This window comes from Falco cherrug, chromosome 4 (assembly GCF_023634085.1).
Source record: "Falco cherrug isolate bFalChe1 chromosome 4, bFalChe1.pri, whole genome shotgun sequence".
Lineage (NCBI taxonomy): Eukaryota > Metazoa > Chordata > Aves > Falconiformes > Falconidae > Falco > Falco cherrug.
In genome coordinates, this window is record NC_073700.1 from 41,966,886 (window position 1) to 41,982,515 (window position 15,630).

A 15,630-nucleotide genomic window follows, 5' to 3' on the forward strand; every position below is an offset into this window, starting at 1 on the left:
TGTTGATTACAGGAAGAGATCGCCCAGGGAGGCGGTGGATCCCCAGCACTCAAATTGTTGAGTGGGTAGGGTAAAGCATCTGCCAGAAAGGCACAGGCACCTTCCAGCAGCAGATGGGATCGAGGAGGTCCCTCCAATCTTCTCATCTACAGTAAGCTTAAGAGATCTGCTGTAGCAGAGGAAGGCTGCAGCGTACTGCAGCATGGCATAAGGAGAGAGCTCCCAGCAGGCGAGCATTAGACTGAAATGAAGCAACTAGAAATGAAGAGAAGCAGCCTGGCCCAGCGGGCAGGGCACCAAGTTGAGACCAGGGAAGCTGGAGGTTGTACCCGAGGGGGCCAGAGCCCGTCACCCCCTGCCCAGACAGTGGCTCTCCCCCTCTCATCCTTTATCTGCTTCAGCTTTCCCATGCAGGGGTGGCCTGAGGGCACAGCTGGGTGACAGCAGCAGAGAACTTGAGACACATCAGCAAAATAAACATGCTGAAAATACCTCAAGAAGTGTGGCTGACCATGAACATCTACAACCTTGGTGACTTGTTCAATAGCGTTTTAGGATAGATTGAGCGGGTGGAAGAAAGGGGAGAGTGGCACGCCACATTCTGGGCACAATTACTCAAATATAGCTTGCTGACGGCTCACAATCAAAGTTTTGAAAGCATACGGGATCAAAACACTAAATAGCACAGCCCATGGGATCAAAACGCCAACTAGCACAGCCCACGAGAGGGGACCCCTCTCACAGACCACCAAACGTCACAGCAGACAACAAATTATTTTCATGGTGTCACACAGGATTTCAGCATAGGAGACACATGGGAGTCTTCAACAGCCAAACAGAAAAACATCACCACTGGAGTTTCTAAGAATTATAGCAGATTGGAAGAGCACTGAGGTGAGGAGCAGTTAGTGTACCAGAATCAAGTACTGCATTTTGGGCCCAGAGAGAAAGATGTGTTGGACCATAGGATAGGAACTGGGAACGCCTGAAAGATTAGTTCACATTTTGTATAGACAAACAGAAGGGCAGCCTCGATCAAAAGGTTATCTTTAGGGTTATAAAAGGGTTAATTTCTCATAACTGAAGAGAATTTTACCAAATTAATTGGAAGACAAAACGTAGATAAAAAACCCAGGACTGAAAATATGTAGTTCTTTAAAAAGAAATCATTATAAGGCTGAGAATTCATGTTTCTGTGAGAGGCCTGTTTTAACTAAAACCTTGCTGATCAGTAACTGTATAGGTCAGACTAGAGGTTCACGGTTCACAGTGACATTTTTAGATTGTGATACAAGAAATGTTATTTTTAAGTTATTCAGGAAATAAGGAGAAAGTGCATTTGTATCATATGAAAGAAAAAGAAGATATTAAATAACATGTCCTTGGGTTGAACACATACATCAGACCACTCAGCCCATTTGCACCCATGAGTCCTAAAAACCTTTAGCTTGCCAACACCCATCACGCAGTAACATTTCAAAAAACTGGAAGGCGGCCAATGGGCTCCTTCATCAAGGACATGTGCTACATGCACAAGCAGGAAAGCTAGCAGAGGCAGCATGAGCAACTGTGGTAAGGCTTTTGTTGACTTGCCACTGGATAACCACTCCAAACAACAAATGAGGATTATACAGCTTCAACACTGTAAGCAATAGGTAGACTAAAAATTGGTGATAGATCTAAAAGAGGTCATCGGAAAACAATTGAGCAATCTTAGTACCTGCTCTCAGGGACCAGTTTCAGCCCAACGCTGGTTGACATCTCAATCCAAAAACAAATACAAAATTGTCTATAAAACCTTGTAGATTAGCCAAGCAGTCAAGGACAGATCAGTCACCGAGTATGATCTGGATCCCTTGGCAGTCAGGGCCTATCCAAGTAAGATGTGCAACCAAATATGAAGTCATACATCTAAGAACAAGGAATGCAAACACTGCAGTCAGGGATGCCAGACTGTATCCAAGACTGCACCAAACTCTGACGCTGCAAAGGATGCTAACTAAGGTCAGAGCAGATAAGCAACTCAGCAAAAGACTAGGGATGAAAGGGCTAATGAGATTATGGGATGTATAGAAAGAAAAACAGAGCAGAAGTCTGGACAAGATTTTATCTCCATATACTGAAAGTATGTGTACAGTGTATTGTTTTGAAACTAGACTTAAATTCTACAGCACACTTAGAAAAGAGACTGGAAAGACTGTGCTAGATGGGAGAAAAAGGAGAAAGAGGGACTTGAAACGCTTAATCTGTTTAGTTTATCCAAAGGCAGATTCAGAGGTGTGTTCAAGGCAAAAAAGTGGAGATAGTAATGAACCCTTTAACAGAGAAAGCTTTAACTATAAACTGCTCAAAATTGAAGCTAGATAAATTCAAGGAAGTAATGAAGTATGACTTTTCTTAACAGTAGTTAACCTTTATTTTAATAACGGTACAAGCAATGCAAAGTAAAAGTAGTGAATTTTCAGTGCTATAAATCTTTAAATTAAAACCGAGTACTGCATAGATGATTGGCTTCAGGTAAATGCAAGTTTTTGGGTCTGGGTGAAACTGCACGGCTCATTCTAAGGGATTTGACAGGATTGTCTTCTAGTTTTTAACTAAACAGATTTATAGCAATACAGGAAAAGAACAGCATAATTATCACTGCCAGTAACATCTGCATAACTCCTCTATGCTGAGGTAAGGGTGACAGATCATAAACCATACCTGCATCTGAAATGTCAAGAGCATTTAGTAATAAAGGCAAACCAAAGCTCCAGCCTTCCTCGACCACCCAAGTGACTTACTCAGAGATGTGCACAAAGATGTCGGGCCCCCCATCTGCTGGGGTAATGAAGCCATGGCCTTTTGAGCGACAGAAGCATTTACAGATGCCTTTGTAGATGGGACCCTCCGATGCCCTGACAGTTCTGCAAAAGAAAGCACAAAAAGAGCAGTTCACTGATGAGCATGGATGCACCAGCTTCCAGGTGTGTCAGCCAGAGCCCACTAAGCAAATGAGTACAACAGTCCAAATACTTAACCTCAGTGAGTATACTCCTCTGTAGCAGCTGCTTAATACTCAGTTTCATACACTGCACACGTTCTGCCTGTAGCCTTTTAAAGAGAGATAAGGATGATGAAGGTGTTTGCTAGCATTATATATCAGTTATTATTCATCAGTTGCCATCTTGAATCCATCTGCTGTACCTCGCTGCCAAATATTCTTTTAGACACTATGCTAAATGTAAGCATCTTATACTTTTCATGAGTTCAGGAGTACCAACGTACACCTAGGTGTTGTATGTGCTTTCACAAACTTAACAGAAAGTGTGTGCACATAGTATTGAGAGAACACAGCGCATAAAGACATGTATAAATGTGTACACATGTATGACATACACACACATGCCTTCTGCATACATGTCTGTCATCATCCTGCCAGACTGGGATCCAGTGAAGTCATTATTTCACCTGCAAGTGACTCCAGTAGGCTACGAAGCCTAACTGGTATGCATAACACCAAGACTCAAGGTTCATGTCCTCCCCCACTGTCATGGGACCTGTATTTTAACATGAGACAGATTTGAAGACAAACTTTTAGAATAACTTGCTGCCATCAAGAAAGACAACTTGAATGAACTATGACCCATCCTGAAAACTGCATAATTAAATCCTTTTCCCCAACAAATATGCTGAGTTGAATCTCCAGGGATCCAACTCACTCAAATACTTTCATTTATGAAGCCAACCATTTTGGCCATCTTAGGGGGTTTACACAGAGGAGTTACTAGATCAGGGCCTTCTCATGCCACGACTATCCACTAGGTTGCTTCTGTGTTAGAAAAGGGTTTTGGTGTGATTCGTCAAACTCAGTAAGTGATTGTGTTGCTATATGGTTACATGCATCATGGCAATTTTGACATCGCTTTCCCAAAAGTTTTCTGAAGGCTAAATAAAACAATTAAAAGATGTGGTAACAGCTCTGTTACATAAGTCAACCAAACACTAAAGAAATACAGTTAGAAGTGTTAAAGAAAAAGAAATCTCCAGCTCTATAAAGCTGACAACACACCCTGACCCCACAAGTGCTTGCTACACAGAAAACCACTCACTGCCCTAAATAAGCCACTCAAGTTCAATTGCATCTTTCAAGGAGATAAAGCTCTGTGGGGGATAAGGCCCCACACTTGAAATGAACCAAAATCAAACAATCTCACTGAATAACAAACCACTGCCTGTCACATTCATCTTTTCTATACAACTGCGCAGCCAGAGCTCACCTAGATCTCTCCTTGTTTAAAGAGGACATTAAAAATAAATAACAAAAATTTAGAGCTATTTTGATTTTCAGGGCAAATGAATACAGCAAGATTCCTACACTAATTAATAATTAAAAGAACTGCGAAGCCAAATAACAAATTCTTCAGTTTTGTAAGAACCAGATTAGGATTAACAGTTGAGAAGAATTACAAAGAGTTCATTATTAACACAGCACTGAGGCAAGCTAGCTTGGAATTGCTTTTCAAGGGCAACCCCAATTATCAAGTCAATTATGTTCCTTTTAGCAATCTACTTTCATTACAAAGTTTAGGGCATTTGAAGGCTTTTGGAACTGACAACGTCCAAGTTTTTCTTCTTCTGCTGCTGTTCTTTTTTCCCTCATTTTGAATACAGAAATTTTAATACGAAGCATTGTTGAGACTGATGCTATTTAAATCTGCATGGATAACTCTTGAAGAGCTGCTTCTTGCACAGCAAGAAGCAAAAGGAAAAAGCATGCCAACTAGATTAAGCAACATAAAATAGGCTAGCTGCGGGTTTGAAATCTTGCTTCCACAGCGTTCCACTCAGCACTGCCAGACCTCCCTCACACAGAAGTAATTGCAAGACTGTGACACAGAAGTGCACAGCCTCCCTTTATACCCTCACACCCTGATTCAAGGGCCACTGAGATTAACAAAGAAGCCCACATTGCCTTCTGCAGATTAGCACCCCACTGGGAGGCCCATCGTAGGCACTGGGAATTTTTTGCAATGGCCAAACCTTGCAACACCATCTTCTGCTGCTGCAGTGCAGGGAAGTCCCCTTCAGACAGCAGGCTCCCAGGAGCCTGCCTGGCACCGCAGGGCCACAGGAAAGCTCAGGGAAAGCCAGCTTTGCTGTAGGATCACTACCTCAAACAACTACAAATAGCAACAAACCTCATGACATTTCACAGAAAACCTCATATAATCTCAGAGAACCAAAGAGATCAGGGTCCATACCTTGAAAATCAGTGTTTTACAGGTCTATTTGAACAATCTTAAGATAGAGATGTGAAAGCTGAATAGGAAAAGGAAAAAAAGCCCTCTGAAAAGTGACCAGGTCATGGACCATCCCTAAAATGTAACCTGGCTGATGGTAGCACATATGTCAGGAGTAAAAAAACCTAAAATATCCAGTAAAGTCTGGTCCAGTGTTTCAGGGGTGGTGAGAAGAGAGGTCATGCCAAAAAAGGAGGTGGAGCTGATGAAGAAACTCCAGCAGGAACTAGTCCCAAGAGCCACAACTGTGTCATAAGTGAAGCAAAGCTTTAGACAAGGAACTCTGTTTAGAAAAATCAAAGTGTATTTTCCCCTTCCTGCAAAACTCTGGTCTTAAAAGAGTGGAAAAGACTCTGAACACCCTTTGCACAAAAAGAGCATTGAAAAACTACAGGATATTTGACTAAGAATCTAGTGGTATCAGAATGTATTGGAGAAGAGATAACAGTAAAATACCAAAGCATCTTCCAGATACAACCCTCCTCCCCCAACTCCCTTCCCCTTGGCAGGGGGGCGATCATTCTGCCCAAAGACAATAGTTTGGTTGTGTCTATGAAACACGGGTTAACCAGTACTCACGCTGAAAATGTCCTGGTCCGTCGGGTGGGTAGTGGACTGGGAATGAGGTATCCTCTCATGGGTGACGGGGAGCGATCTCTCACCCTGCGGTTTTCAGGCAGATGGAGAGAACTGGGTGAGGGTGGAGAGGTGGGGGACTGCTGCGAGGCAGATGAAGTGGGCTCAGAAGACATTCCTGATACCTGAGAAAAGCCTAGAGAGAGGAAGAGATCTGACTTAGCCCAAAATGGGAATTGTCATAGAAGTCACAAATTCTTCAGCTGATTATTTTGTAAGAATATGACTCACTTTTTGCAGACATACACACGGACACAGTTGCACCAATAACTCCTGCTCTGTGTCAAGCTGGTTTTTTTAAGTTTACTTATTGTTAAATCTCACAGCTTTTGTAAGCTGTACTAGGATGCTCCACTGAAAAGAGATTACTCTAACACTAACACTTACTTATTTGCTTACTCCTGCCTCACTCGCAGGCAACGGCTCCTGAAGCAGAGCTCAGCCCCAACACTCGGTATCAGCGTGCCCCACACAGCTCCCAGACAGATGGGGTTTGAACACCCACAGTGCAGAGGAGCCTCCTGTATCTGCACACAAACACACATTACAAGAAAGAAACACTAGAAGGAGAAATGCTGAAGTAAAGGCTGCACCTCCACTACTGGAGGTTAGTCTGGCAATACAATCACCAATGCTAACTCCATTGCTGCTGGTCAGATATTAGTGCAGATAATTAGACATTCTGTCAGAGCTCAGCTTGACTGCAAGAAGAAAATCATACGAGTGCTCCTTAATTCACTTCGGACTGAGGCAGGCAGTTAATTTACTCTGCCGAGGACAGGAACACGGACAAAGCTGAGAGGCAGTAGCTGACTGCAGGGAAGTAACTCTTCCAAGCCTGTAGAGATCTGGAGGTCTGTGTCTGCTGCAATCTTCCAGGAACTGGGAAGCCAACAGTCCATGTTTACCATCAGACCCCCAGCAGCCCAAGCCGCATTTGCTCTTACTCACATCCTACAGCAGAGAAGGGAGAAGGCCCCTTTCTCAGCACACCAACAGCAATATCCACCTCATCACACAACAAGCTTAACTCACAGAATCCATGGAAAGAGAAGGACTGATAAGAAACAGCAGCACTTCTACACACACCAATGCATGGCTTACAGGCACAGCAGTGACAGAAGAAAAATCAATCAGCACTGCTCTGGTATTACTGTGCAACTCCCCATCTGCATTGGAAGGGGAATAAACTGTACAAAAATAACCAATAACTCACCACACTCTTACTTAAGAAAATCTAAAAATATCTGGATATCTGGATGATTTAGCAAAAAGTGTGGCGATCTGGGTCAAGAGAATGCCATACAGGTAAGAAAAGCTGCCTTTAAGACTAATAGTTTCATTGAACTGAAATCTCTTACATCCATTATGCACCCTCCTTTTGACACCCACACTCCCTAGCCCATGAATTATGGAGTGGATCCTTCACATGACATTTGAGAGATGCAGCATTCTCGTCAATGACAAATTCCCATTATTTCTTCCTGAAACTAAGGACTAAAATTAAAAAGGCCTCTTAAGAATGTAGTCACCAGGGAACAAAGGCTTTTGTATTTAATTGCTCAGGGTGCTGAGAAGGTAGAAGTAGATAGTCATGTTCCCTTGTGTACCAGCTTGAGATTTCCACACTGTTCTCAAGAGCAACATCTCAGCTGAAAACAAAACCACAGCTTTACAGATGGCATTTCAAATACAGATGGCGTTTGCTACCCATCAGCTAATGACCTGCCCAGCATCATGGAACAGTGTTCAGCTAAGACAGAGATGGTAACACCAAAGGAACAGGATTTTCCAAACTTTCTCTTCCTCCAAAGAGCCCTGCTGTGCTGACCAGTACTGAGGAAGTGTCCTCAGATTTTGAAAGAACTCTCCTTTGGGTGCCTTGCTTTCAAGGAATGCATGTTTCACATAGCAGGACTATAATAAGTCACAGGAAAAATAAGAGGAAACAATTAAAAACTCATTCTGATAACTCAGCACACACAGTCTAGCCTTTGCAGAAGGGAAAACACAGCTTTCAGAATCGCACTTTCTCTCCTATTCTAAATATAAACCAGCTTGTCAGGTGACGAGCAAAATGAAGAGCTATTCACCCATCCACAGCAATTCAGTAGAGCCAACTACAATGTACTGCCCAGCCCCTTCCTCAAACAAGGGTAGAGAGGCAGGAGAATTTTCCCTCCTTTCTTCAAAACACAGACGAAGCACAAAAATATTTACAAATAAAGGCAGCTAAATAGAGTCAGAAGTGTGCTAACGTATGTTATTGTTCCCATTTATGTTATTTTTGTGCCCTCTGCTCTGTAAACATAAAATAAAACAGTGATGTAGAACATTCAGTGCCATTTCACTATACAAATACCCTTTTTGTTCTCTGCCCACGGCCAAAGTAGATGAATGGCCTTGACTCTCATAATTTCTATTACACAAGTCCTAAACCATGATAGAGCTCGGTGAGAGCTAATACACAAATGCACACAGCTGGAGGCAGCCAGGAGCAGCTACGCTCGACTTCACACCCACTGCAGCAAGCGAGTACAGCTCAGAAGAGGAGGGGATGCAAACAAGCAGCAATAGGAAGCCTGTGGCTACACTACAGCTCAGCAATACTCTATATCGGCATGTATGTTCTATCACTGCTCATGCAAGTGCACCAGCACATCTGTTTGCCTCTTGGGCTTCTCCAACAATTGTAAAAATCAGACACAATGACAAGGATTGCACACTGAATTACCAAGTTATACACTGCACTGCGTACAGTGGGATAATAGCAGTTCCTGCCTCCTGAGACCCTCCGCTCAGCTTGCTCGGTGCAGAAGATCACTTCATCTGAACCTTTCCAAAGACTAAGGTGGAGTTTAGGTATTTCAGCTTGTTCTGGTTCAGCCACTGTCTTGACATTGTTCACAGAGGGATTAACTCATTTCCATTGGTAGCACTCTTGAAGGAGCAAAAACACTATCGTGACCCAGACGGGCAGCTGGAGGCACTCCGAGGCTGCGCAGTGGTTATGCAGGGAGCCCACAGCAAACACTCAAACTGAAACCCCACACCCCCAGCCTTCCCCTTCACACAAGTTTTGCCTTCCAAATGCAGTTACTGGCAGCCTTCAAAGATGCTTTTCGGATATTAGTCTGTGTTCTGAACTGACCTTCTGCAAATCAACAGTCACCCTTAAGACTCAGACAGCTGCCTACCAGCCCTTCCTCAGCAACCACGAATACTGTCCCCTCTGTGACTAGCTGAACAAACCTACTTTCTTACATCTCTCACAAGCCCACCACCTCCCAGCCTGTTTCCATTAGTCTTCCCCTGTCCCTCCAGCCCAGCCACCACTCTCCACTTCCTCACGGCAAGGAAGGCATCGCATGAGCCCCAACCAGCGCTAATGGAGCACCCTGCCCCGAGCTCCCCATGAGCATCCCGCTTGCTGTGCCTTGTGAAGGCAGCCAGTACTTCATAGCAGCAAATCATAGCTACAAAAAGCCCAGCAGCGTGAGATTCCAGCTACAACAGAGATGAGGGACAATACAGACAGTATCTCCCTTCTGCCTGAGCCAGCAAAATATTTGCCTTCAGGTAAAGGCATGCTACATTTACAGAATGAATGTAACATGACGCAAGGTGGTAATACTTCAGGCTCTTTAGGAAACTCCAACCATGTGCCACCTTAGCCTTAACTCTGCATTCGACATGCATCATTTATCTTTCACCAATGTGATTTTTTAATATTTTATTTAGACTGTACATATGCACCAAACTAAAATATAAATAAAATAAACCACAGAAGCATTAGGGAAACAATAGACTAATTTAACATTTCAAAGCAAAACCATTTTTTTTACCATACTTTTTTCAGAACGATTGGCCAATGTGTACACAAAGTGATCCCAAAATGTCATCTGTAACAGGTGATCTACAAAGCACAGAATGCAACACATGCAGGAGAAATTTCTGAAATTCTTCATAAAATGCTACCCAAAATAAGTATTGAAGTAATGAAGGTTTAGGGTAAGTGCCACCTTCATTTCTCCATGTATCTATACCTTCTTTTGCTATTCTTCTTTAAGTCTATCCCATACCTTTAAAAATAGCAGTTTTGAGGGAGTAATCCATTCTGACCAGCATAACTCTTATCACAGAAAACTAGTCTCAATTTTAACTAAAGGAAATGCCTGGGAAAAAATTCAAAATGGATACAGCAGGGTGACAGACCCCAGAATACTTCTCAGTCTATGAACAGTTTCTTTTTCACATGGCAGACACTGTAACACATCCAGGTAGCAGGCAGAGAGCTCATCCCCAGGAAACACTGCTCTGCATGCTTCAGTGCTCCAGCACAGAGAAAAAGCTCTTTCTAGCCCCCTTAGCCTGGTTTTCAGAAGGTACCATGATGGTCTACAAACCGGCTAACACTGGCCACACAGGCCTGGAAAACCAGGCCTTTCCTCAAAGGCAGCACCATGTTTCTGCAGCTCAAGAGCAGCCCCTTTCAGCTAGGTTTTGCTGGAAGTTAGCTCTTTCATTTCAACCTCAAAGTAGAATATGGACATCTGAAAATTTGTTTTCTGGGTTTTCCTTGAATTTAGGAACAATGTCAAGAATGTTTTTTAAGTGACTCACTTTCAAATGTCCTGGTTTCCAAATTTATTCTACACAGCTGCATTTCTTTCCTTCTCTAAGGAAGCTGTGCAGATAAACCCCTGAGCTTTGCCGGCTCTTCTGCTGACAGCTACAAGCTCTTCTCGGCAAGAGAAAAAACTCAGCTCGCTGGTACACGGTGAGCACTACAGAGACTGATTACTCTGCTCCAAAGTGCCCTTTTCCAACAGCATGTCCGCTCCCTGCTTTCATCTACTGAAAAAGTGAAGGCACTGGGACCCTCTCCTCCCTGCATTACCTTGCCCTGAGGGAGGAGAGGAACCAGGGGTGCCTGGGTCTCAAGGGTGACCCCAGTTCTTCTAAAGCAGCTCCCAGCTCCCTGGCACCTTTTTGAGGCACCCCAGCACCCACTCACCCTGAGCGCCAGGCCACAGGACTGCTCTCAACCTGCAGTTTCTTTACAAAGCACTTTCTGGCACTCAGACCCCAGTGTACGCAAGGACCCCAGTGCTGCAGAGCATCACAGCACCCTTTCCTGCGTCACGGCGTTAAGCGCTTACAAAACACACACAATTACAAAACAGCTGGTTCAAAAAGCTTCCCCTTCCAGCTTAGTTTGCATGAGTAACTTTCCACAATTTATACTGGTATTTCAATTAACACTGAAAGAGGTGTTGCAACATGCATGTGACATGTCAACACAAAGGATTATGGTACAAACATTACGCTCTTAAGAGGCTGCAGAGGAGTGCCCACATACCGTAGTGACTTAGCAGTTAATGGAGACCAGGACATTGCCCAACCATCCCTATGTCCAGTTAAGGCCTAATTACAAGGTCAACAAAACACAAGGAAATTCCCTAGTACTTGTCTGTGCATATAAATTCAGTTGGATTAAAACAGGGTTGAGTTTAAGCAGCAACAGCTATTGCCAAGCAGCCTCAGCAGTGACCATCTTTTCCCCAAACACAGTGGCTGCCCTTCTGCTCCTCTAGCGAGCAGTTTGCTGTGTCTGAAAGCAATGCTGCCCACGCAGCACAAACCAGCCCTGCACAGCAGAGACCACAGAAGGGCATGAGAGGGGAACTGTCAGCAGCAGCCTATATAGTACATCGATGAAGACTTCTTACATCCTGTGTTTTCCACTGTTTGTGTAAGCTGCCAGATACACTTAAAAATGCATTTAGGTTAAGGACCAGAGCAGACAGTTAGATTAGGTACATATTTCAACTGGTTTATGGTTATACTGAAGGATATATAGCAATACCCTGTGGCTCATTCTTTCAAAAATACAGAGGAATATAGAACCTCTCTGGCTGGAAATCCAGTATTCACCATGATTCACGCCACACTTCTTGCTCCCAATTGCCCAGAACAGAATTAACCGGGGTCCTTTGCTTGTAAGCAAACACAGGAGGTCATAACCAGCTGTAGTGGGTCAGATGCCACAGGTGACAGCACTCACTAGCATTTGCCTAAAGAAAGAGTGTGCACAACAACATGAGGAGGACCGTACTTCACCCTACATCTTGTCAAAAAGTGTTTCAGTGGGAGCAAAACACAACAGCACCCAGTGGTAAGGTAACTTGCCCAGGGCAATGCTGGGCAGCAGTCACGGAGTTGGGAGCGGCACAGAGCTGTCCTGAGACCAGCACCTCTCCCCTCATACTCTCTCACAGTCTGCTTACAAAAACTCACTTATTCAACTCTTTTTGTTTAAAGAGCAGATTAAAAGAAATCAAAAACTCTTCCCTGCTCATGGTGAACATGGACAAGCAATGACATGTCCCAGACATGCATTCTCCTCTGGGAGCTCTTCCCAAGCAAGGATGAAATCAATGTTTGAAGGTGATGGTAATAATTAGTGTATGCTAATTGGGTGCAAGTGTTGCCCAGTGACTTAAGTTCCTGTTCACATATATTATTGGCTAATGTGATCAAGTATTTAAAAGACCATCATCTGCAACGCTTTGCTTTGGTTATCTCCAGTATAAACCAAAAAGTCCACAAGAGGGCAGGGAGGGCAGGAAGAGGGGGGATTTTCATGGGCACCCACCATGCCCACACTACCACAGCTGCAGGTACAAGGCCACGAGAACAGTATGAGAAGGGCATGGAAACAGCACAGGAAAAGTGCTGTCATAGCAGCTCTGGGAAACTCTGCCTTATCAGCAGGGGGAAAAGCCTGCAGTGCTGTGTAGAGTGGGCCCATAGCATTACCAAGGCTAAAGGCTGGAAGGGCCTGAGCTGAGCCCTGCACCAGAGCTACCATCAGCTTGGCATTAGCCTGTCCTGTGCACTGGGACAGGCTGGTGGGGCGAGTGTGAGCACCTCCAGCACCGGGACACACTGTATAGTGGAGAGGTAACCTTACCCGACATGTAAGCCCACAGTGAGTCTAAGGATTGTGCACACCACTTCATTTCCTTGCCGATCCACATCCACAGGGTGCAGAGCACCATGCCTGAATGAAGTCTGGGAGACAGACCTGCACAGCAGCCCCTGCTGACTGCCTGTACCTGGACAGGACACAGCAGCCTCTCACCAAACACACATGGTGGGACCAGGTGGGAGCCATCACAGTGGGGACAAGCTGTTGCACCCACCCAGGTGCTGCTGGGGCAGCTAACCACCCAGACCTGAGCAAGTCCAAGGCACAGCTGCGGGCAGATCATGAATCATCACTCCAGGACTAGCAAGATCACAATGCTGAGCGTGCAAAGGCCTCGAGTGCAGTGCCTGGCATCTTGCCTTGCTTTCAGTCTGCCAACTGCTTTCTGCATGAACTGCCAATATAGAGACTCGGCTGTTTCTGTAGCAGCACAGTGACACTATGTCGCAGCACTGCTCAGCTGCTTGCAAAATCACTGCCAGCAACATCAGCACTGCCAGACCCAGGGGCAAAGGCACATAGGCCAGCTCCCAAAGCCCTGCTCCAAGCACTCCTTCCCTGGAGCCAAGTACATAGCACATCACCTACAGCAGCAAGTGTTAGGTTTCCCCAGATATGTTAGTCTTCATATGTCTCAGGCAGGCTGTAACAAAGGGACAGGGAACTGTGAAGGAAGACCACAAAAGGACTTCTGCAGTGAAATGGGTGAACATCAGGATGACTTTACTCAGTCTGACTCTGGTAGCCAAGTGTGGCTTGCTAGGTCAGAGTTAAGTATAAGGTGAGTGAGTACACAGTGGTGCTTACTCTCAACATCTTTACAGCATCCTGGATGTATGGTTTGCATAGACACCAAACCAAAGGTTGCATAGTGGTGTTTAACAACCTCCTAGGAGTTTTTTAAAACTCCTCCTGAGCTCATACAGTCTCTTAGCACCCACAGTATCTTGTGGCAAGGAGTCTCACCGCTTAACTGTCTGTGAAAAAAAAAACCCCAAAAAACTCCTTTTAGTGGGCAGTGAGTGGCCCTTTTTATGGAGACATTAAGAGAGGACAGTGAGATCAAACGATGGAGCATAGCAAATAAGGTAAGAAAAGGAAAGGGAAGGAAGGGCATAACATGCAAGGGACCAAATGGGAAAGAAGCATTAGCTCAGAGGAGCACACCGGGAAGGGTGCAGGCTCACTGGTAAATCAAACCTTAATTTTTCCACCAGAAGTGGCATAAATGGGATAAAGAGCAAGAGGAGCTACAAGCTTCTTTCTGGTGTTCCCTCCCCCTTTTAAATTTCTAAGTACAAAAGAAAAACCTATGCCTTTTTAAAAACACATTTTAGTATTTCTAAATCACTCCCCTGATTTGTCACTTGAATGGCTGGCATTACTCTTTCTTAGACAATAAACCCTATTAGTATCAAATACTTCTAAAGATTTAGCTTGTCAACAAGTTAGCTGGTTTTGGCCAGAAACCAGATATTAGCTATTCAATGTTTTATGGTCTCCAGCACAGAACCATTGTACTGATCACCCTAGACTCCTGCTCCCTTCACTATGCCTCCATTAGCCCAGGCTGGGAACTCTGTTCTTGGATAGCAGAGGCAACATAATACATCTCATCCTATTCTTGCTACACATGCCCAATGACAATAAGCTTATGTATTTTCCAAATGAAGTACGATATAAATCTGAACAGGGGACAAGCTGTCTCTTCCAGTAGTCGCTCTCAAGCTCCACAACTCAGGGGCTCCTTCAGTGCTTTTGCAGGTCTGAAGCTCACCCTCTGCCATTACTTCTGTGCTGGTACATCCCATGTGAATTTATTCCAGGATGTATTTCATTTTGGTGGAAAATATTTATACCAAAACACGAGAAATATCTCATGTCTAAGCATCTTAGGTCTCATCTACAAGGCAAATGGGCTTATACAGTGTAATACTACTATAAAGAGTAGTTATACATATGTAAATTCCTAGGCACTTTTGAGAAGTTCTCCCCTTTTCAGCCTCCTCTCATATCACAAAACTTCAGCCACGATTATGGGTAAGTTTGTTCATGTGCAACCTTGAGCCTTTTAAGGCTACTAAAATCCCCTGAAATATTTGTGTGGCTCAAGTGTTACTCAGAACAATTAGTTCACTGTGTTTCCTCCCTAATCAACATTTTCAATAGGGGAAAACAGTTCACATTACAGAGATCTATAACCATGGAAATTTACGAGGCATACAAGTATTGGCAAAGGAAAAAAAACAATCCTCTGAGGATATTACATCTGCCAGCATTACAGCAAGATACAGATGGCAGGATGCAGTCAGAAACCACTCACAAACAATGTGATTCTCACACCAGTACTATGAGGCACATACAGACCCCCGGACTCCTTTTTGCCAGGCCTGGCTCTGTTTTCCAGCTATCCCAATGCACAGGCCATCTCCCAGTCTCACTGCCTGACACCTCTACACATATTTTTAAGCATCCTAGTCTAATAACCTGAGTATATTGCAGTTAGATCTCTCAGAAATCAATTAAACAACAGGTTTATGACTGAGACATCATTGGGAACCTGCATCAATATCAATTAATGACCAACAGACATATGATTTACTGAAATAGGAAACAGACAATCCTCTGTATCTGACACAAGAGTGAAGAAAATTCTCTCTTTCTGTTGAGCAACAAAGAAATGCACTTGATTTCAACTAAAGCCACCTCCTGTCC

At 44.1% G+C, this 15,630-nt stretch overlaps 1 protein-coding gene across 5 annotated transcripts in view; it reads right to left on the reverse strand.

Moving 5' to 3' along the window:
• Positions 1-15,630, reverse strand: part of CARHSP1 (calcium regulated heat stable protein 1) — a 46,188-nt gene that overhangs the window by 12,423 nt on the left and 18,135 nt on the right. For 2 of the 5 annotated variants that reach the window (XM_055710108.1, XM_055710110.1), the window contains 2 exons: positions 5,865-6,057; positions 2,787-2,909 (listed from right to left, as the gene is read on the reverse strand). In XM_055710108.1, the coding sequence (XP_055566083.1) occupies positions 2,787-2,909; positions 5,865-6,057 (316 nt within the window). Of the gene's footprint in view, positions 1-2,782; positions 2,910-5,864; positions 6,058-6,152; positions 6,181-6,308; positions 7,727-15,630 lie in introns of those variants that run through there. The other 3 variants (XM_027808613.2, XM_005441523.4, XM_055710109.1) reach the window with 3 other exon arrangements.